The following is a 24,456-nucleotide window of genomic DNA, read 5'->3' on the forward strand; positions in this document are numbered from 1 at the left end:
TACAGTCTGAATCTCCCAGACAGTAAAAGGCAAAAGTAGATTGTGGTACTGCAGCTATCCATGGGAGTTGTCTTGTGTGGAGATCAATTAAGCAGCAAGTATTCCATGGTGTGTTTGAAAAGGTTTAAAAAATATCAAAGAAGAAAGGCACATAAGCCTTATCCAAGTTCTTATAAATAAGCACCATGTATTTATAGAACTAAACATCAGTTTGTGGTGTTTGATACAAAGGGTTCTATAGCTGTGTGTATCTCGATGGAGTAAAATATTTTGGAAGCCTTCAAGGTGAAAGGTACTACTCTATCAGGGCACCTACCGTCTAGGTTGTTGTAAACGTTCTTGAAGTAACTAGCTATAGATTGTCTTTTGAAACTAAGGTGAGACATTATCTGCTCCAAAGCTGAAATGGAGAAATGGTCTTATTTCTTTTAGACATACAATAGCAGCTATGCAGATCATTTTCTAGGGGTGTGTGTAAGTACATAAAATATCTTTATAACAATTAGTTGTGGTCTGAGTAGGATTTTACGTTAGTTATTCCAAAATTTTTTGGAATAACTGTCTGTCTCTGTTTTTTGACCATTTCTTTTAGAATAATATTTATTAAAACATGACGATAACCTATGATTTTATTAATTTCCAGTTCCTGATACATGTACATTGCATCATGGTCTGGAATTTGTCAAGTTCCAGGGCAGATTTTTAAAAAAGGATGGGAGGAGAAAAGAAACTGAAGAGTTAAAAACAACCAGTGATTGTGTCAAGATCCAGTAACACCTGATTTTGAAAATGGTGGGTCACTTAGAAAGCTAGAGTCTCTTGAATGTATCCTAATTCTTTGTTTTAAACCTTGGCAACTACCAAAATACTATACCATTCAGATATCTGTTTTGTTTTCTTCCATTTGTTGATACTCACTTTTGCTTTTTTATAGCTGTCTGGGCAAACGTTTAGGCAGAAACTGTTGTCTGTACCTGTTGAAAAATATAATTTTATCTTCAACGTAAGGGTATTTCACTTAAAATACACAGTCTGTGTTCGCAGGGAAGAACACCTGCTCCTCCCTCTCATGTATATGCACACGTAGTATGCATATGTGCCTGTGTGTATTTTATACCTATATATATGTGTGTGTGTGTATGTATATTTTTAAAAAGTGATTTGTATCTCTTGCAGTTTTTGAGAGGTAGAAGCATTTCAGTAGACATTACTTGTTTGGAAAGCATTACAAGTGCCCTCTCAACTCTAGTCTCGGATAAATAAGTTGAAGTAGCTGCATCTAAGCACTTTTTCCAAGTCTCAGAAGGCTAAGTAGTGTTGCTTCATAAACAGAAGGACACAACAAAGAATGGAAATAGTAGTTAATGACCACGACATGGGAAGAATAGAAAGATTTACATAATTATGAGAATGTAGTAAAAACCTGTAAATTGAGTGGTGTTTGGCCCCTTTCTGTGGAAATTTAAGTGTTTCTTTAATTCTTTGTTTGCTTCTTTATGGCTGAAAAAGTTAAGGGAAAAGTAGAAAGGTTAAACGCTCTGCAGACTGAAGTTTTAAGCTGATGGAGGCAAATATATATAGTCATAGGTTTTATTTTGCATTTTTAAAGTTCTTTTCCCAACCAGAAAGAACAGAAACAATTTTTGGAAATGAAATGATCCTTTTTTTTTTTTTTTTTTTGGAGGACCTCTATAGAAAAATCTCTGCTCTGAAAAGCATTTCACAGCTGTGGGACTGAATTACACCAGATAAATTAGTTTACAGCCCTCCTAGATACTCTGCTTTTTAACATAACTTTACTTGTATGCTACTGTGCTTTGTATTTAATGTTTAACGTATTGACTGAAATGGCTCTATTTAAAAAAATTAATTAAATCCTTGCATATCAAATATCACCTGTTAAGGAAATCGTAGTTAAGAAGTACATGCTAAACATGAAAAAGAATTAGATTGTAACATATATCTGTTTTTGTAAGATGACATAGAAACAACTCCTACAGCAAAATACCTGGATTTCATAAATATCCTTCCTTTTCCTGGGATTGTGTTCAGTGTAGTCATATCTTGATGCTTATGTGAATATGAATTGGAGTTATTGTCCAGGATCATGTAAATGTGACTCCTTAGTAACACATTTAAATTCAAGGTGACAATTAAACATTACAAAAGGAAGTATTTAGTTATGCTTCAGTCGCCACACACAGTTGTAAATGTTTTTAGCTGATACTGCAGGGGATGGGCAACTCCTGCTGTAGCATCTCTTTGCTTCTTTTGGATGAGGGAGGGGAATATAAACAGAGTAGCATGGCTTTGCTGTTTTAAAACAGCTTAACTCCACGCTTAAAACTTAACCACATCCATTTTGCCTGACAGTATTAAATGGGTGGAAAAAATAACAACTAACCCCTCCCATTTATGGTTCATCATATGGTCAGTGTACTGAAAAGTACTAGAAGTTTGTGTTTCTGAAAGTAATATTTTTAGTCAATGAGTAAGTATAGAGACATACACAAATTGTGCAAAATTTTATAATAATATAATATATATAATTTATATATAATTTTATATATATATTTGAGCTTTCCTTAAGCAAATGAGCTTTAGCATAAGTATTTTTTTTTTTTAGTTGTATCAATTTAGTGCTTGCGAAAACCATAGACTTTATTCTGTGTTTCACATGAATAAATTTTTTTAAAAAATAAGTCCTGGGTTGTCTGGCTGTATGAATCAAATATAAGTTTTACTGTTTTACTCTGTTTACTTTCTTGTTCTTTCCACTTGAAATACAGGGGAAACAGTACTTTTTTTTAGAAGAATGAATTATGTGCTCCTTTTCATTGATAATCAAAGAGCAGAATAGGTATAAAAGTTGTTTGTTATAAATCAGACATTTCGGAGATTGACATTGCACTCTTTGAAGTCTTATGTGAATTAATACTGGTATGACACCATTCTAGGTACTTCTATGATAAAATAAGATGCACTTTGATGTTTAGTATTTTGATAGCAATATTGGCTTAAGAAACACCTTTTCTGCCAGCTGTTTACTCCTGCTGCCAGTCTTCTCCTTCAGTTCTGCTGTGCTTCTGTAGTGAACTAGATTGGAAAACTGATATGGGTTAAAAAATGATGTTTTTCCCCCCTTCCTGTTCTCTTTTTTTCCACCTGGATCAGTTCCCCAATCCAGTTCACCAGGTGACCCTGTAATTAAGTAGTGTTGCCTCAGCCAAGCAGGTAGTGGCAAAGAGGATACAGGCGGTTTAAGCAGTAGTGCTACTGAAAAGAAATTCTTGCTGAACTGCATCTGTAGTTCTGCCTTTGCTAGGTTTGAACTCTGGTGAGAAAGTTACTTTGTGTTTTCAGTAAAGCTGTTTGTGTATGCTTTCTGGCTGAAAGGATTGATCCTTGCATCATATGGCATAAACTTAGTGAAAATAGGCATTCACAGTTTTTTTTTTTTAGAGGAACTAGTGCTTTTCGGAGCACTGAAAATAACGACTTTCCAGTATACAGGAATAATAATGGTGAGGTATGTTTTATTTTAGATGTAACGGTTTCATAAGCTTCTCACAAATTTTGATTGAGAAGCTGTTTCACAAACCAACCAAATCTTTCAGTTTAGTAATACGCGTTTACAACTGTTCAGGAGTATAACACAAGCTCTCAGGCTATTTTCTGGATGAATGATGTGTCAGTGAAGTTTAGTATAAACTCAGAGAATTTTGATTGTTGTGTCCTTTCACCCTAACTTGAAAGCTAGCTATGCACAGAAATGCCCTCTTCCCATAATTTTAAGGTTCCCTTTCTAAAGTATGAGGTAAAAAGACATATGAAGGTGACTGTGTTCATAGTTCTGTTGAATACACAAAGTAAACTGAGGAGAGGTATATTATTTAATCTTCATGGATTATTAACTTTCAAACCTAAAGATAGCCTTCAAATAGCTGCTGGTTATTTCAGTGGAAACATTCAGCTAATAGGTTTTCCGTAATACCAAAGCCTAAAGACAAGCATCTTTTGACTTATTTGGGAGAGTACTAAATGTAAGTCAGATCATGCATTGCTCTGTCTTTTGCTCAACGCTCGATATGCTGGCATCAGGCATAGAAGCAGTGAGGTGACCATAAAAGTAGAGGAGTGCATTGGATTTTTGTGCTAAAACCATATATATACTTGTATTTATATGACTTTTATATGAACCTGAGATAGTATATTGAGTTCTACTTTGTACATTAGATAAATGAAGTAGTCTTTTTTTTTCCCCCCCCTCTAATTATTTCTTCCATCTAACATTACATCTTTGATCCTAAGTAGAACAGAAGCAATTAATACTGCTTTCTTTTTTTTTTTTTTTTTTTTTTAAGTATTTTAAAGATAACAGAGGTTAACCTCTTAATGGAGGACCTTTTTATCCATTTGTTCAATTTATATATTAAAAACACAGAAAGGCCTGTATTGCTGTCTGGAGGCACTCACAAAAGCATTTAGACTACACAGTATTTAAAAAGTCACAACTAAATGCCATCACTGTAGCTTTCCTTCAGCAACTGTAATTTGACTAGGCTTCATTTTTTGACCTAATGTAAGTTAACTTGTATATCTAAATGCACAGGATTTTACACAGTAAAAAAATATGATGTGTGCACTAGATGCCATAACAGTGATTTTGGAATTCCTTCATTGTATGTCTCTGGGAAATAGTCCTAGAAGTTGACAGCAACAGAAAGTACCCTGTGGAACTTTGCTCTGCCACTTTCCCACTCTCCCTCCCTCCTTCCCTTCCTCCCTTGTTTTAAAAAAATATACCAAATCTATTTATTTGGTGAATATTCCCCCCCACCATGTATTACGTTGAGCAGCATCATTAGTTGTCCATGCGTAGTTTCAAGAATGGGCTGTTGAGATGCAGAATAACAAAAGCATAAGAAATTGTTATTGTATAGTCTTACATATGTCTTGCTCCATTATAATCCAGTATGTTAAGCATCTCAATTTAATGGTATATAGTTCAGGATAATTTTCCTAGTAAATAAAAATGTGTTTTTGCTTCCAAGTAAGCATTTATATATTATGTTGCTAGCAACAGGCCTGCATTTACCAAAGGCTAGTGACCTGAATTATGTTCATCTCTGACAACAATGTGTGTAGCCTTGAGATAGGCAGAGATTTCTCTGGTGTTTCATGAGTATTGCTTTAGAAGTTACAAAATAACCTTCCCACAGAGGAAAAAGGAACTTCAGAAGCTACCTGCTGTTAGTTTGCACAGTCTTTTAGTTTTTTACTAATGGTGCCATATTGAATCTTGTAACATAATGATACTAAATAAGGAAAATTAATGGACATACAAAATATTTTCATTAGTAAAACGTAAAAAAATAAAAAAAAACCTCCCTAGTAGACTTATTCAAGCTCTTGGGTGTGCTGCAGTTGATCTGAAAACTAGCATTTAATTTATCATGGACAGAATGTTTGATGCATAAAACAAAAGCAAAACTGTTGGGAAAGCGTGACTTTTCTTTAAAGTTGTTAACAACAGTTATCCACACTTCACATACTTGCATTGGATGGAATGAGCAACACCAGAAACAATCTTTTAACTCTAGATGCTTTAAATTAATATTTGTTATATTATCTTAATATTCAGCATATTATATGGCTTACCTACATTTTTAAGTTTAGGAAATAAAAATGTTTTACAAATTACTGTTACTATTTTACTGTTTTGAGATCCAGCTGAACTGGCTTCCTGTTGCGTTCATATATAATAAAATTGTCCCTGTTTGCAAGAACTCATAATCTGATTTGATATCCAGGTGCACACACGCACACAAAAAGAACAGAGGAGGATAATGAAAGCTCTCCAGAGGTTTGTTTTTTGCACTTCAATTTTTAAATTTTTATATGTGTGACTGCTCTGAAACCAACTCTTCTGGTTTACAGCAAACCCTTTTGACAAATAGATGCAAGTTAGGTGTTTAACTTTTTGCAGGAAGGAGGGGATGCTGTTAAGCAATATTGTGAAATAAAACATTAGTACTCAAAGAGGCCAACAGGCAAACTGGACTCTTAATGTTAGTGGGTGTTAGGAAAAGACAGAAGCACGTGAAAGCTTTATTTTTTCATAGCCACCACCTTCACAGTATGATGGAGTATAACTTAGGATAAAATACGTTCAGCATCTTTTGTCTAATTTGTTAGTAAAGTTGAACCTGACATTTGAAATTATTCATAACAGCTGAGTGGCTGCGGCTACGTAGGTAATCCCATCATCTGTATTTTGAGTAAATCAAAGGAGCCTTGTGTGGGTAGGAAAATGAAGAGTAGAAAGCAACAGTAATTAAAATAGGAAATGAAAGCTTGACGTGAGATTTTGACATGGTAGCTTCATACACAATTGATTTGTAGGGACTGCTTTCTTTTAAATGAAAGACCTTAGCTTTTATTCTTTTGTTATACCACTTTCAGTAATTTGCTTTTCAACACCTTTCTTGTCATCTCTTCCTCCCTCAATTTCTTCATTTCCAATTCCCTTCTGTTCTGTTCCAGTAAGTAGATCAAACTGGGTTCCTGAAGCCTGATAAATGTTACTACTAAGAGGATTGATTTGTTCTAATAATCTTGCAAATTGTGTGATGAGAGATTTCTTCTTGACTCCTCTGGTCATCAGTTTATCTAAAGCAGGAAGCCCTTGCCTGGGCTGTGGAGAAGGACTTTCGGCTCTAAGAACTTGGCAATGCAGAGGCACAGTAGAAGACACTCAGCTATCAAGTTTAATGTGTTGCCTTTGCAGCTATCACGTGTGTTTCAGTTGTATCTATTTTAAAATGAAAAAAATAATTTAAACTGTTAACATTTTTTCTTAATCCCTTACTGTATTTTTATGTTGAGTGTCTGTGATACTGATGTCATCACAAGAACTCATTAGCTTTGTTCTCCATTCATGTTTTAGATTACTTTTCATGTTGTGGATCGCTTAGGATACAGACCTGCAATAGACACCTGCCTCCAGACTCCTGACTTTAATTCCCCACGTTTATAGTAGTATGCTAGTTTGTCAGAATGTGGAAGTTGTTGGACAGTTTTAAGGAGCTTGAAGAAATATACTGTGATGGGCATTGGATAGCTATGAGTGGGTGGATGTATGGATTCCCTGTCTCTAGAGTTATATCAGGAACTCTTCCCTTATTTCAGGTAGCTGTAATTTAATCTTTAAATTCTAAAATAATTCAGGTCTGTGTGTGACACCCTTCTGGTTTACTTTTCTCCTGTATATTTTTTTTATTTGTGAAACCTTTGCGAGATAGGTCCCTTTGCAGAGTTAGTGTTATAAGGAATCTTTAAAAATGTTCTAGACTCATTTACGATCGGCGAAAAGCATAGCTTCCCGTATATATATATATATATATATATATATAAAGTTGCTTTACTACTATGACAGTATCAGCTGTATGTGACTTGAAACTGTTCTGTAGCTATAGCCTGGAATTCTCTGTGTTTATTGGCTAGTACACTTTTATCAAGAGATTTCCTTTTTCTTATAGTTGAGAATAAAGAGAATTTGCACTCTGTTGCCCACAGCACTATGCTGTATTTTGCTGGAGTTGCACTCAGTTTGACACAGCGCTAGGCTGTTGTAAAGCACCGGAGATGTGTTAATGTTTATCTTTTGGAGGTTACCCTTCCCGTAGTAGAACTGGCAGAAGAGAATATATGAAAATACTACAATCCTGTTTTGGCTGAAAATCAACCAAGTTTGCTCCAAGTATATTTGTTGATAGTTTGAACTGAGCTCACTTAGTATTGCAGCTGATGGAGCAAATGAGGGGTGATCACATGATTCCTTGCTGTAGTTGAACTATGAAGTGGTAAAGACAGCGCAATAATGCCTTCAGTCCCTGCAGCTACTACTGGAAGAGACTTTCTATAACCTCAGTGTCCGTAGATACTGGAGATTTGAAAAAAACAAACAAACAAAACTGGGCCACAAAGAGCTTTTAAAAGTGGGACTGTAGTTCTGCAGCCTTAGGATATAGGCTGGACACCTCTGGTAGTCCAGGAGTTTTTTTTTCTTTGTTTTAATCCAGTGACTATTTAGTGTATCTCTGTCTTTTATCTTCCTTTCTCTCCCCTTCTTCTTGAATAAAAGTGATTGCCTCTGCTGAGTTTAGCAGGATTGTGCTCAGCACAAGACACTACATCAGTTTGTGTGATATATACAGTTAGCATAAGTACTAGACTGAATCTTTTATCCAAATTGAAGCTATTTAGGCATGAGAACGCCTCGTTTGTAGATCCTGTGTAGCCTTAGGCATTACTCATCAGCCTTGCCAAGATCATTGCTATTGTGGTTATGGCAGTGAAATTCTGGGTGTCTGCTGAGCTTCACTAGTGAAAACCAAGGCTTTTGATTCTTGGTGGGGGATGCCCACATTTTGTTTGCCCCCTCACTCTCCTGGAGGCGTTATGGCAAGAATTCTCCTGGTCGTGAAATAACAAATGAAGCACTGCAAAGTATACTCCTACATGTGTTAGAAAAGTAATTCCTTCTTCCTTATCTCGCTTTTGTGTGTGTTGTGTATCTGTGGCACAAGGAAGAAGTCATTGTGGTGGCAGAAAAGGTAGCTGGGCTTAGGGTATATGCAGTGCTCAAACAGTCGTAGTTGAATGTTGAACCGCAGCATTTTCCATTCCGATTACAATATCTAAGTCCATTTTAGCCTAAAAAGACTTTATTGGAGATAGCTGGAGGTGTTTAAATAGCAATAATCTAGGCTCTACAGTTTAAGTGAGCTGTAAGGCATTTGCAAAAGTTCTCTAAAATTCTCAGCTCTTACCTGTTTTGATATTTTTGTAGATTGTTGATTATCAATGGTATTTCAATAGAGAACATGTGAAAAACAAGTCATTGAAAAATGCTTTGTCTAGTGGTTGGTCAGTTACATTATTTTTTCATAGTATTGCTGTTCTTTTTAACTTCTGTTAAAGATTTCTATGGAAAAACTCACCTTTTTCGTTCTGTTCATCTTGTAGAAGGTTATAATTTTATAGTTCTGAGTATATATGTCAGCATTTAGCATAAGGTGAACCTAAGTTCAATTTCATGTGAGATGCAGGAAAAAATGGACTTAGGTGCATTTATGTTTCTTTTTGTTTGCGGATTCAGTAAAATCTCACAGAAGTTTCGTCTTGTTTTATAAATATTACTTTGAGTTTCTGCAAAAATCCAGAGCTATTTAAGGACTTTGCAAGAGAAAAGCTTTTTCAGATGACCTCCATTTTTCAGAAATGTTGAATGACAGGTAGAAAGTTAAATTAATCCCTGAAATTTTGACACTTAGATCATTTTTCCAAACAATAAATGACAGTGCAAGGTAGTCTTTGTAAATTCTATCTCTACTTTTACTGTTGGAAAACTTTATTTTCTGTTGGAACATTCTAGTTCTTTTCTAGGGGGATTTAGTTTTGTGGTTTTACCTGGTGGATAGGTTGGGCTGTGCATTATATGAACCTTGCAGAATGGAGGTTTACAATCTTATACATGTCTTACTAATTCATGTTTATACTAATACTTTTTTTTTTTTCCCATTTTACAGTGTGGTTTGCTGTTGGACTCCCCCTGCCCCCCACACCCCCACAGGATGATATGAGACTTGAAAGAAGACGATGCATACAGGTGATCTTATTTTCAGATGCTTTTAGAAGGGAGGATTTCTGGTATTTTTGATTTACTTTTTCCCATTCTACTTTTTTTCCATTACTCTTCGTGTACCCCCAATACTGTATCATTCCAACTTTACTTGAATATTTAAGAACCTACAGGTTTCTGAAGTATTTCTTTGTCCTTAAAAGTGTTTTGCAATTTACCTGGAAGAAAATGACTTTTCTAAATGGAAGTGTATTATTTCCAAAGTTTTATGCAAAAAAGTATTTTCTTTTAAGGATGCTAAGTGCACTGCCTTTAATCTTTTCTTGTTTGTTTACGCCCTTTTAACCTCAGCCCAGTTAACAGGAAATGTGTGTCACCTGTTTCACGGTACACTATTTCAATCTTTCATTACCTTTTTTAAAAGAACTGTTACAGATCTATCTGAAAAAGCGTATGGTGAAAAAATAGCTAAGAGTTCATTATACCTACTCACGTCCTTCTGTCTAGCTATTTGTAAAGGGTTCTCAAAGGGTTAGCAGGGGGATCTGTGAGCTTCTTGAACTCACTAGCCATTCTTAAAATTGATACTCTGGGAAGTTCTGCCATTTTTTGCTAAAGAAAATACTGTAAGTACCAAGTGTACTTGCCAATCAGGAAGCTTATTTTGAGTGATATTGTTGAGTTGGGAATATGTTTAATAATTCGACCTGAAAAATTATGATCGGCAGAAGTAGAATAGATGTTAGGTTGTACATGAGAAAGGGGGGGGGGGGTAGTTCTTAAAACCCAGCTGCCCTTACTCCAGTCATAGTGCTATCCATTTCTTATATTTAAAGGCATGTAATAGTGAAGTACGTGTAATAAGACGGATCTTTCATTTACTTGTTCTGCTTTAAAACCCATGAATACTTGGGGCTGAAAAAAAGCTAGATGGATTTATGTACGTGTGCAGATCATCTCCTGACTGACAGTCTTCAGTTGCATCAGCTGTTCATGCATAAACAGCTTTACAGGGTGTATTTACATGGAGCAGGTTGGATTAAGGCCAAGATGCTGTAAGTGGATATTTCATTCTGTAAAACTAAGCATTTGCTCATTTTACTTGAATGTTTGGAAAGCTGTATGGTTGATAGCTCAAATAAAACTGGACCTAATTGGTTATAAAATGAGAGAGGGCGAGGAAGAGGAGAAAGAAAAAAGGTTCCAAAGAGGTGATATTTCACTTGTTTAAAAATATATTTATGGAGGAATAGCATTTAAAGCCTTAAAATTGAATCTGTTATGTCTCATAATTTGTGGAGCTCTGTCTAGTAGGCATTCACAGCAATTGATTGGATTGTAGGTCATTTGCTAATTGTACTGTTGATTTAAAATATAGCTTTCTCACATTGAGAAAATAGTTTGAACATTTTAAAAGTATTCACCCCAAAACTGAACAGTGAGATAACTTTATAAAATATTACCTTATGTACCTTATACTGTTTGAGAGAATTAAGCTTGGTATTTCTGTGTGTTAAAATGATTTAAAGTAAAACTTCAGCACTTTCAGTTTTGCTCACTTTCGGATGAGGATGAGCTTATAGAATTATGACTTTAAATAATAAAAATGTATACAAGATTTTGAAGCATGGGATTTTTAAATAGTAATTTTTATCTCCTGAAGCCCAAACTCTCATTTAGAAGTCCCATAGTAAATAAAGAGTGAAAAACAGTGGTACTTGGACAGAGATTTTTGGACTTCTGACATAAGTTCTGATATAAGTTGGAAATTAGGCAGTTTCTTAATATCAGTTTTCTGTTTATTAGAAGAGCCTATAACAGTATGTTGAAGTTCTGAGAATAAACATGGTTTGTGGGCCTTGAAATGAAAAAATGTGCTATCTTTATTTTATAAAATAAATATACCGTAATTATTCCCTAATGCAGTACTAGCTCAGCAAGGCTAATATGACTCTGCTGATGCCTATCTCAAGTTCAGAGTAACTGGTTAGAGCTCAGTCCAGAAACTGAAAGGTTCTGTGGTTGTTGAGGATGGTCCTTCTGCACTCTCAACAAGGGCAGGTTTCTGTCTTGGCTTCTGAGGATGACTGATCCAGGGTTTCAGAGATGCTTGTGTATGACTAGGCTACCTCAGTTAAAGACTATGAACTCGTATAGTATGAATAAATTGTGTGTTATAACGGTCATTGTTTCACCTCAGTGGAAACTGACCTACTCTGAAGCCCTAAAATTAACTACAGCATACCTGGGAAGAACAGTCCTCTTCAGGAGGAACGTTTTTCACTTTCTCTGTTTTGGAATACTTACATTTGAGATCATTGCTTAAGCTGAAAATACAGAAATGTATTTAGATACACAACTTGGGGAAAAAAAAAAAAAAGGATGAGGTGAATACAAAAAAAATGATGATGTTGAAAATTACTTTCTGATTATACCGAATAGGAAAACACGTTTGGAGCATGTCTGAGCTTTCTGTGTTTTTGGAGCAGTGCAAGATAAAACTTCCATGGGCAGCAGTTTTTATGCTCCAGGTTTTACGGATGAGAATGGTATAATAATCATGGATCCTTTCTCAACCACCGCTCTCAGTATCTTGATTCATTTCTTTTAAAGATGGCAACGTGTTCATTGCCATAGAAGAGAGAAAGATTGCTCTGTTCTGAGCACCTCCAGTATATAAGGCCCGTACAGAGAACGACTCTAAGATACCGTTTGGAGAACGGAAAGACTTTCAAGAATTGTTTTTTGTCATTCTTCTTAGCTTGTGGATTTTATGAGTTTATGACTTGGCTGTGAAATAGCCTGCAAAAAACAAGACTGGGATTCAGTTCATTATAGCAAAAGCTGAATTTGTGTTTCAGATATGCTTTTACATTACAAATGCTTGTTATGATATAACAACGCAAATCCCTTAGAACGTGGTTTGTGATAAAAATTTATTTTTGAAATGTGACTTTTTATTTCTTTATACTTTGAAAATCAGTCTCTCCAGAACGTTTCCTAAAAGGAAGGAACCATAAGGGCTGATGCTATTATTACTGTTGTAGTGGTGGTTATTATTATTATGTGGTTATTATTATTATGTTGATAATCATAATAGCTACTGTTTACTTTCTGTGGTGTAATAGCATCTTATTTGGGGTTGTGCTATATACTTACAAGCAAGGATCGAGCTTGTGACTGGATATTTTAAAAGAATTGCACCTTGTCCTACACTTGTTAGGCAGGGTTCAACTGTGCATTTTTTGTTTTTGGTTTTTGGTTTCCTTTTTATGGAGGCTACGTTATAAAAATGGATTGGGTTTACAGTGAAGAACTTTCTGGTTTTGGGATTGATTTTTCTGGCTAGCTGTGGCCTAGGAATATGTAATAAAGAATAATTAATTGTCTGATCTTTAAGCTTGTTAAGAGCTTACAACTTTTTATCTTCTCTTGACCTTTGTAAGAGAAGGACTCGCATCTCGTTTAAGTGTTCAGAAGGGACCAGTGTAGATCTACTAGTCCAGAAGTACAAGTTCCAGAAGGATCCATTTCTTCACACCACACGCTGATCCTCTCAGAGGAGAATAACTAGTAACAATAATTGCTGGAGAAGTACTGTTCTTAAAACCAGAAGGGCGTGGGGAAAAAAAGGCTGCATGTCCTGAACTGCTATTTGATGATGATGATACACTTTACATTAAAAGACAACAAATATCTCTTCCTGATTTAGATTTCCCACAATACTATTCAACAACATGGGGGTATTTCCATTTCCTAAATGTTTTGAATGCACCAGAGATGGCGACTGATAGATGTTTAAAATGTTGAGAAGCAAGCAAATGATACAAAAAGTGAAAAATATGTTCAAGTCTGAAAACTGTTTTAAGTGATGATATTGCTTTTAACTTTTAAAAAATATTGTTTATATTTGGGAGAGGGAAAAAAAGCCATTCTAATGCCGCTTAAAAGCGTTAGTGCAAGAGCAACAATATAGTAAATATTTCCATAGATACTTGTTATTTCTTTTTTTCAGCTGCATTGCTTATTAAGATTTAACAAATGCAGAGCAAAGGCTTTTGGGAAATTCTTGGATTGGGTTGGATTTATATTGTCTTGCAAATATTTAGGTGCTAGTTCTACATAAGAGTGGAACAACAATTGAGAATTGGGCCATGTTTCGCTCATGTATCAAATAGTCATAATATTTTATCTGCTGATTTTATTGAACCTGGAATGTTTTTACGTATGGCACTCGTTGTAAAAAGATTCTTGTTCTGCAGCCTTAACAAAATGCGTCCAGTATTGCTGCTCTGTATTTTGAAATTCCTCTGTCTTATGGTATACCAATTCTGCCTGTAAGGTAGTTTATTTAGAGCTACTTCAACTTTTAGCAGGGAATTCCAAAAAATTGCTGAGGAATCACCTTTTTATTACTTGCCTGGAATTTTCTGTTGTTGAAATGATGAATATGGTATCTGTGGTTCTGCTTAAGTAATTGTGTACCTGGAGTCTCATTTGTGAGACATACGTGCTGTTGGCATAAAATCAGAACTGGGTTAAAAAGGAGCAAATGTTTGGCCCATGTGTTAATTCCATCCTGATGCATGGTATGAGCTGTTCCTGTTTTTCTGTTTGATGACTTTCATTCCAATTGGATCGATACTGTCTGTCGGTAACTTTTACATCTTTGATCATGTCATTAAAATCAATTTTTGTTTGATATTCAGGTCTTGACAGGGCAGATGTTTTTCATTTTGTCCCTCAAAGGGAGATGCCAAGAAAATAACTCACCTTAAGTGAAGGGGGGGGAGGTAGTAAGCAGTATTAGTTTTAAAAATAGATGGCTAGTGAGCACTTTGGGTGAATAAGAATGCTTTTAGGGTTAACCGCTATTTTGACATAGCTAACTCCCTTGCAGGAGTTGTTCCTGCTGTCCTTCTTGGCTGTTCGTTTCTTGTCAGCTGTGGCCAGAAAGCAGTCAGAAATGAGTTGAACATAGTTGCTTATTGAAGGGCAACAGTTATCATACTGAAAGTGGAAGTTCTGCTTTTCAGAGATGGAGTCATTGACCTCAATGAATGATAACCTTGAAGTCAAGAGACTAGATTACTTTCTGCTCTACTTTCTGTATCTAAGATCAGAAATGTGAAAACCTGGACAGCTAAAGTTAGATTCCTGCATCCATATTTAAAAAGGAGTTGCCTATTTAGAAAGAATGTATTCCCCCCCCCCCCCCTTCTAAAATTGCTTAGTATCTCTGATACTGAGGATTTAGTTTTTCAGCCTCAGTCCTCATGTAAGGGGAAACAAGTGACAAAAAATCCTATTTCTGGGTTTTGGCATGGAAGCGTAGCCTGATAGAAAATGCCAGTTTTCTTATTTGGGAACAAACTGTAGCATCTGGAACAGAAAATCTTTAGAGGCTTCTATTTTCCTTTAATTTGCTTCCTCTTAAGGGAGAGCAACTTTTGAGGTGTTTGGTAGAAAGTCATGTTCATAGTTGTCTAACATTTCTTCATCTCTGGAAGTCTTTCTTTGTGATGGGTAGCAAAATTAATTGAAATACTGTTTCTTAGGCTGTGAGCCTAGGTGCAGGGTTCCTAGGATGGTGCCATGGGGCTCACAGGGGTGTCAAAGGCAGTAATCAGGAGCAGTTTGTTTCCTCAGTGGTGATGGGCGAGGGACGCGAATGATTCTTCCTCTCCTTCGTTAGCAGAACTGCCATGTTGTCAGCGCAGTGGGGAGAGAGCAGAATTAGAGGAAGTTCGAACTTTCAAAAGTGCTACTTTGCTGAGTAATGCTTCAGATAAAAGGATCTTAAAGGTACACGTGTGTATAGTTTTAGTGTATTGGAAAAGTAATGTATATTCATTTTGTATCCTGATTTACCTGGTCCTCTCTTCTAAATATCTCTTTTGAGGTAACTTGCAATAAAGTGTTAAGGACACCTTTCTTTCCCTGCTGCTTCAGCAGCGATACTGTGAGGGCGGAATTGATTTCTCTTTCCTCTTTCTGAGAGCAGTGACTCATTTAGACTTGAGCAAAAATTCAATTCTGAACAAAAATCAAATTCAGATTAAAAATTATTATAAACATTTCTTAAATCTCTAATATTATTTATCTTTTTTGCAGAATTATTGATTAGTCCCTTTAGAAATTCTGAGGTCTCTAATGAACACATGATGCTACAGATATAAATAAAGTCTTTCTATAGTCCTTAAAGTTGTCAAGTGAGCAGCTGTAATGAAAAAGCACCTCAGATGTCAGAGTATTGGGTGTGCGAATGAAAAGTAAATGTTCTTCAGGGTAATAGGATGGCTAGACGGCATTTAGAGCTGTTAATGTACTCAGCTTTGTGCTATATCCTGTTGACTTAGTGGCTCATGTGTTTGCCAATGTGAGCATTTCTCTCTTATGTATGATATTGTATAGCAGAGATTTCTTTGTCCTGTTGTATATTGTTGTAGTACCAAACTTCTTTCTCTGAGTGATACTATTTGCCTGGCTTGGGAGCTTTTGGGGTAAAGTTAGGAGGGGGGATGGGCTCTAAAGTGACTCTTAGCCACGTGCATTGATTTGTGTCTAGAGGTGAGGTTTGGTTTGTATTCTTTCGCAGAACTTGACACTGGGCGACGCTAATGCAGATGCTTGCCCTTTGCAGCTTTCTAAGAATCACATCTGAAGGTCCTGCATTTCTAAACTTTATCCTAGGATGCAAGTCTTTATTGCCCTGTGCAGGTACCAATAAGCTTTGTATGCATTTGTTGTCTGTGGAGACAGAGTACTTTAAATTCATCAGCTTCGCCTGCTTCACTTGGCCCTTGCACAAGACAAGCTTAATAGTGGCTTAATTTAACCATGCACTTCTCTAGTTCTTTAGCTTAGCCTATGTAGAATCCGTAAGGATGGGAATAAAAGTTTGTAGGGGACACCTCATTTTATAAATTAGGCAGTCAGCTGAACAGTTATGTTCTTTTGAAGCTAGGTTTTAAGATGCACAGAGAGAGAAGCCTTAGAATGAGTCCTTATTACCTCTATTAGTAGTTAATAGAGATTCCTTTGATAGGTAGGTACAAGAATATGTTTGTAAGTCTTGCTGAAATTGGACATTGTGCCGTCTTAAAAACTATTATGACTGACAGACAGTCAGTCTGCTGTTTCCTGTTCAGTTCAATTTATCCCTTGGTATATGGAGTTATTAATGCCTTTATATTCAGTGTTATTCCAAACAGTGGTGAAATGCTTGTTGATGCCTAACTGGTATGCCAAGCTGGTATATGTTACTAGCTTGTCGAAACAATGCAGGGTATGCTAAGACTTGATTACAGAGCTTTTTGGCTGGGTATATGTAAAGGAGTAAGTGTTCCTCTCGCCAGGTTTTATTATGATTTTCATGTCTTAATATGTAGTCAGCTATCCATGCTTAATAGCTTAGATATTTCCATAAAGCAACTTAAGGAAGTACTTGTCAGTCCTTTTATGTCGTTAGATAAAATTCAATCATAATCTAAGTGGATCTAGTTAAAACTTTCTGTACTAAAAAAAAAAAAAGTTGCAGCTTGGAAAATATCTTAAAGCTGAGAAAGTTTTAGTTCTCAGATTTTCTTCTTAACATTCTGTACTCAGAAATACGCATTTGTTGATAAACTGTCATGGACGACCGTTAGATTAGTGCCTGGAAAAAACATAGCATCCCTGTTATGTTAGGCAATCATTTGTTTTTATGGAAGGTGGTGAGCCATCAAATTTGCAGTTTTGACCTTTCATTTATCCTGTCAGTGGAGTTAGCGGATAATTTGCAGCAGAAAATGTGTTGATCATCCTAAGTAATATTCTTAGGTCCTGTTGCCGAGGCACAGCACTTCATTAACGCTTACATCTGTAATATGGTTGACGTTCTGGTGAGTTAGGTATAGAAATGTCTTTGAGGATCTAGATTTTAGCATATTGCAGATAGCGATGGCTCTTGAACATCTTTAGTATAAAGGTGAAATAGGTGGCTGCAGTTTCATACCAGGCATAGCAGAGAGAATGATTCTTGATTCCCCCTTGATTCAGGGGGGGAATCAGTTCCTTGATTCTTGATCTTTTGGTGCCTGTGTTTCTTTAACATAGTTACTAAGGGTCCTTTAATGCCATGCTTGTATCCTTAGTTTTTTGGATATGCTTATGCTGGTTAGTTCTAGTTCTTCCAACTACACACTTTTTCACATATTCTTAATCTTTAGGATTAGAGGGTTTTTTTTCTACTCTAGGTTCCCTTAGCTTGGCTTCCCTTATCTTACAGGTTCCCTTGGCTTATGATGTGACACGTTTCTGTAGTCTGATTTTGACTGTTTTCAGGAAGTTCACCAAATCTTGGAAATAGAAGAAATTTTTATGAACTGCAGTCTATTTCATTGTTTCATAGAATCCACTTGGTGTTTGAAGAGAAAATAAAGTTTGTTACACTATCCAGCACTCTTCCTTTGTTTCGCAACATCTTTACCAACATCTCAAGGAATTTTACTCTTTGTGCATCTTGTGTATTTGAGGTCAGTATCTTGCAGTGAACTTGTTTGCACTGTCTCTGAGGTATTATGCAGAAGGATCGGTTCATGTAGCCTGCCAGGATTTACAACAGAAAGGATCACGTTTGAAGAAATAGCTCGTTTAACAAGGTGAAGTTGATTTCATTCTCATCTGGTTTGTGGGCACAAGTGACGTTTTACCTGGTTAAGCAGGCAATAAGGCATTGAATAGAAAAGAAGCATTATAATACTGCGATTATTGTCCACAGCCTCAGGGCTTTCTCACCATTCCTGAGGAATGAATAACTGTTTCTGGCAATACATGAAGCTCCCTGTACAAACAGCAGCGGTTGCAGAAGGCCAAGAAGTGGGATGAATGCAACCGCATCTTGATGTTTGTTTGTTTGTTTGTTTGTTTGTTTTTTAATGCTAGCTTATCTGTATTAGGATTTTCCCATCCTTCTGTGTTCCTCCATGCCTAGGTGGATTGAACTGAGACTGCACGTTTTTATATGTTAGTAAAAGTATATATGATTTCACCTGTCATTAATATTAATGAGTTCTGAGTTGCTAGTAATGGCTCTCAAAGGTTGGCCAGATCCTTCTCTGAGATGGATCACATGGAAAAATGTATTTGAAACTGGTAAATGATACCTTCATGTATCTATGGCATACTGAATTACATGTTTTAGATCTGCGTTATAAAAAAAACAAAAAGCAAAACTTTGTAAACATATTTGTTTACCTTGCAGTAAAATGTTCAATCATACTTAGGCTTTATGATAGCTTGGAATAAAGGCGTGAGTTTGCTCATCAGAATGCTTTACTTCTTAAAGTCTACCAAAGTATCTGTGAAAAACAACAGATCTCCATTATACTTTCATTTACAACTTTATTTTAGTTCTCCTCCTACAATTTTTATGTTGATACTTTAAATAGGCTATTTATTAACTCTTTAATGATTGGAAAAAAAAGTATTAATCAGTTTACTCTTACTTCTTAAAAGTAAGTTAGACATTTCTCTTGTACAATTAAGAGAGTAAACAGTTTATAATGGTGAGTTGCAGTTGGTTTATAACTGGAGACTTAACTGAATGGTATCCATACCATGTGGTTTGAGTGTATTTCTATTGCTAAATCTCAGATGTTGTACAAAAGCTAGCGCTTCTTTTAAGCGGACTGTTCATGTCACTGGAGTTTTCTCCAAAATTCAGTTTTTCAAAAATCAGATGGGATGTGGATGTTGAAGGCAAACTTTGATTTTAGTATTGAGATGATTTTGGTAAATTAAATAACTGAAAAATATAAAGATGGTCTTGTGTAGCTTAGACTGGCCTGTGAAGATCTTCACATGTATATGTTTTGCTGCTGGTGATCCTCAGCATCAACTAATTGCTCACTGGGCAGTTGTGTGGACAAAACACTAGCTTCTCTTAAATTAAGCACCTTGCAGAGAACCAGATTCACCAGCCTAAAATCTTTTAGACACCGGTGCTTTTTTTAGACACTCAGCTTTGCCATGTCTTCCTTCCTCCTTCTTCACTCTCCAGAATTTTACAAAAAAATATTCACAATTGAATCTTTTATGTTTGTTTTGCCATTTTCACTATTTGCAAGGAGATTTTATCCAGACAAGGAGATTTTTAATATTTGTAAAGTACACCAAAAGAGCTGCAAGAGTGGATGTAATCAGAGGAGATTTAAGCATAAAATTTCAGCCCGAAAGGCCACTTCTGTTAGTAAATTGAACATCTCAGTCACTGAAGCTGATGACATGGAAGAGCACACATTGGTGCTAGTTAATTGTCTTAGCCCGCAAAACTGGATGGCAGCCCGACAGCTGCCTACTGGGAAGGATTCCTGGAACATGGTGACTGCCCTGCGTCCCTGGGGGTTACTGGGGAAGAGTGCTGGTTGGAACGGGTGCGCTTTTTACCAACATTTTACCAGCAGAGTGGATCATAGCCTTGTGCTGGGGAACCTTCATGAGCACAGCTGAGTCTACTAGTACAGACGTACACAGCTGCTTCGGGTCCATGTTTACCAAACCTGTCAATCCACTATTCTCTACTAAGAGAATAGCCTCCTTTAAAGGAGGGCTGGTAGAATTCCTTTTCCCTTCCCCTTGGACTTTACTCTTGTTTCAGGAGAATATTGCTTTTTTCTTCTTGATCAAAACAAATAAAATCCTGTTCTTCTAAATCTATTAAATGCAGATGCTTTATATATATAATTCTTTTTTCCTGACCTGGAGCTATAGGAGTATTCCCTCACTTCCTTCTCACTTATAAAGCCTGTGAGAATTTTACATTGCTTTCATTTAGCATTTCTAAGTTCCCGTCCATCTTCTGAAAACTTCTGTATGTAAAATTGTTCTCCTCCTGAGAGATCTTGGGCTGAGTTTATGGACTTTATGGGTCTTTGCGACTTTTCTTCTGAAGAAAAGACATGTTCCTCAGAAAAAGAAGCTGTTTCACACCCAAATTAATCAGTCAATTTTCAAGTGAGGATTCTGCAACTTTAGCTTAGAATGCTGTATTCAGCCTTGTATTCCTACAAAGATATTGGTAGCAAAAGGCCCCAGGCAACAACTGTTTGAATCCTGAGAACGGCAAAAATTAGTTGTTGTGTTTTCTGTTTGTTTGTTTTTCCTCTGTATGTCTGGAGGCATGTAGAGCTCCAGGGGAAGACAAGAAGCGAAACTTCATTCTTTCTTGGGAGAGATCCAGACTTTATAGGCTGCCATCCAACTGCAAAATTTCTGACACACTCTGTTCAGAAGTACCACCAAAACGTAGTTAGCTGAATATTCCGCTTTTTCAATATAAGGCAGTTTCCTTAAATAGCATGTGAGAGCTAACTTCATCTGGAGCAATAATTTGGGTTAAAAATGCTGCCAGATCTGTACTGACATCTTTTTACTTGAAGTGTTATTCTGGCTACAGGTATTCAACTCAGACACATATAAACACTCAGTGTGTATTAAGACAGCTTGGGAACAATTTGATGTTTATGTCCTACAATTCTGTGCTCTATAGTCAGTATGACAGTAATGAAAAATCTCCTTTCCCCTTTTGGGAGCGGAGTGGGGAGGAAGGACTGGTGAGGAAGAGAATGGAATTGTTGCTTTGCACAAATGTACCTACTTATGATTTACAGCTTGGTTATGTGTTAAAGATATTTTAATAAAATATTTTGTGTTTTTATTTTGTATCACTCTTCTTTCTGAAGATCAGAGTTTAGTAGCAGTATCTTTTTGCCATCCAAAATCCACATTTTCCTTGATAACAGATAGCAGTAGCTTCATCTTTCCAAGAGCTGCTTAGGAACATGATTAACCTCCCTCTTATCTAAGATTTTTGATCAACTTAGAGAAAAGTGAATTGGTGTCTTATGAGCAAGTCTATCTAGCAGGCTACTTTAGAGTGATTTGGTTTCCCCTTTCAAGATTAACCTCACAGTTATTTATCTAACAAATCAGCTGAATTTCATCAAAGACCAGGTAATTAGGCAGGTATTGCACCTTCTTGGATTAACGGAACCTCTGACAGATCTTTTCTTTCTTTCCTTATCAAAGTCCATTCAAAGATATGAACTATCTGCAAGAATTGATCAGTTTCTGAAAAGAGGAAATGTCTTAGAAAATTATTTGAAGCATCTGTGTAAGATCCTCCACAGAGAAGAATCAGTATGCTAATTTTGAAGAGCTGGAGAGCCTCTTTTCTCTAGCTCATTCTAGGGTCCTTAGTGAAGTCACAGGGGAAAGGACAAGCATGTTAACCTCCAGTTATTTATCTGTATGCCTAACATGCTTCTGGCCTTCAGTAATTAAATCCTATCTGTTTAGTTTCTCATCAAAGTAGACAGAGTGACTGTAGTATCTAATCTATCTGATAACAGGAGGGGTTTGTGTGCTTGTGCTGTGGACTACTGATCTTTCTTCAACTTATAGTTATCGATTCTCAACTTTATTCTTTGGGACTCCGGTCGTTCCTTCAGAATTTAGGAATAAATTAGACCCTACCAAAAAAAAGTTTCTTCCAGATGGTGCAGATTTCCCATTCTGCTAATGAACGTAGACTAGAGTAGAGAAGATACGTTGGATTATTTGTCCCCAGTGGATCAGCTGACCTCAGATATCAATCTTTTTGGATGCACAAAAGCTGAAGAAGGATGAAGAGTCTTCTAGTGTTCCTCAGAAAGCTCCTCCTCCTTCTCATTTTGTCTGAACAGAGTAGAGTATGAAGCAGCAGCATTAAGAACATGAGTTTCTTTTATCAGAGCAGTCAACAGCTAGCTGAACGGTAATGTCAGTATTTTATTTTGGAGAACATCTTTCCTACATCTGGCTGAGGAAACCCAAGCTAATGTATAGAATGAGAGAAGGTGGGATCTTTTGTTTTGTTTTTAGTTTTGGAATGGAGTCTAATTTTTAGAGTAGCTTCTCAAACTCTGTAAAATTTTATAGATAGATAGTAAAAAATACTTCATAGCGGTAAATAGATTAATTCTTGACAGCATTTTCGGTCACACTAAAGGCAAGTAGAAACAGTTTGGGACATATATATGTGTGTTCTTATTTAAGAGTTTTCAAAAGCTTTGCTTGCACAGCTATGTGTCTGTGATAACCAAATGATAAAACTCTATATTATCTCGGTAGGAGTTTGGGCAGCGTTGTGAATATCTGAAAGCTCTGTTCCATATGTGTAGAAACATATTTGCTTGGCTTTCTCTAAAAATGACGGTAGTTATGTTGTCCTTGGCAGAAGGAACGTAAGATAGGAGAATGTCCAGTGAGAGATAAGAGTGGATGGGTAGAAGTTGGAAGAGTAACCATTTATTTTTATTTGTGGGACTTCAGTTGGTCTGAAGTGGTGTGTTTTTGTTTGTTTTGTTTTTCTTTTTCCCCTCTATAATCGAATTAGTAGAAAGATGACATTCTTACTTGGTGCACATTAGCCTACAAAAATTTGTTTATTTTGTTATTTCTCTTTTTTCCTTTATACTATCACTAAAATAGTATACTGAAACTTTTTGACCATGGATTTCTGTATATAAAAGAATTGTAGCTTCCCACAATGAATTTCTTTATCATTCCATCTTCAAGTAGCATATTAGAAACTTTGCCATTTGAAGAGAAAAGCTTGCACATAGAATAGAAGAGGCTGTAGAAGCCTACAGTGTCACATTCCTGTGTGGAAAGGTGCCTCCCACGACAGGAGCACCTGCTGCCTCCTTTTGGATGATGAGCACAATCTAGCCAAATATTCTGTTTGTTAGAACTTTAAATGCCAGATAAGACAAAAGCACGAGTAGCAGCTTCAAGAAGCTTTGCACGGATCACTTTTCTCAGCCTCAGAACAGAGCAGACAGACCACTCTCGTAAGTCCTGTGAAGTTTGTGAAGAAGGGGTAGTTGGCTCCTGAAGGTCAGTCTGCAGTGTGCCCCAGAATAGATCTTTGCTCTGTCTTCTGACCGCACCTTTGTGGTCTGAAGACTAATCTCACTCTCTCTTGCGAGGTGTCTCCCAAGTGTTTCAGGCCTACAGAGAGTGCAAGAGACGCTCACTTTTAACGTCATGCATGTGATGGTAAAGACAAACGGTTAGGAAAAGTTCTGAGAAAAAGAGATCATATGCAACAAAAACCTCAGAGTTGCTACAGCAAAGCTGATGACAGTTTCTGTGTCTGTAGAACAACACTCTGTGCTGTGGCCATATACCTCAGTAGTGAACCACTAAACATATTTGTTCTTGCTTCTAGTGAATATCCATGGAGGTCAGAGTAGGGGATTTCATTTCTAGTACCAACTTGTTTCTCATGCACAGGAAGATGGCTTAGCTTTCTTTCTCAAATCAGTGCCACAAGCATGCTGGAGAAGTCCCTCCATGGCCTTGGGGACATGTTTGTGTACAAGGAAAGATCAGGTTACATTATTCTCTCCATCTTCTCCACACTGTGGAGCCCACAATAACTAGTTATCAGCACATAAAGAACGCTATCTCAGTAGATACTTAAGTTCTCTTAATGTTGTTTCCTCGTCAGTAGTTTGTGCAGCCCCACATTCCCATGATTCCTGTTTTGCAGTATAAAGCTTAAATGTTGCTGGCATTTTGAAATATCAGATTATTTGCTAAAGTCAGCTCAACCAGTACCACCACTGTCTCAAGACTACTGTGTTTCTTTCTCACAAATAAGGGCAGAGGCAATTGTGCTATTTCTGTCCATCCCCTTTAGTTTCTAGGGATATTTTGAATAGAAAGTCTCCACTTACTTTTTTGGGCGGAAAGGAAGAAAAAAGAAGGGAAAGACATACATA

The 24,456-nt window shown here is 36.5% G+C and overlaps 1 protein-coding gene across 3 annotated transcripts in view; it reads left to right on the forward strand.

Annotated features, from left to right (window-relative positions):
- Positions 1-24,456, forward strand: part of DYRK1A (dual specificity tyrosine phosphorylation regulated kinase 1A) — a 94,415-nt gene that overhangs the window by 21,827 nt on the left and 48,132 nt on the right. For 2 of the 3 annotated variants that reach the window (XM_068913713.1, XM_068913697.1), the window contains exon 2: positions 9,594-9,673. In XM_068913713.1, coding sequence (XP_068769814.1) covers positions 9,664-9,673 — 10 coding nt within the window. In that variant the 5' untranslated portion in view covers positions 9,594-9,663. Of the gene's footprint in view, positions 1-643; positions 793-9,593; positions 9,674-24,456 lie in introns of those variants that run through there. The other variant, XM_068913706.1, reaches the window with a different exon arrangement.

The sequence above is a fragment of the Struthio camelus genome, chromosome 1 (genome assembly GCF_040807025.1).
Source record: "Struthio camelus isolate bStrCam1 chromosome 1, bStrCam1.hap1, whole genome shotgun sequence".
Taxonomy (NCBI): domain Eukaryota; kingdom Metazoa; phylum Chordata; class Aves; order Struthioniformes; family Struthionidae; genus Struthio; species Struthio camelus.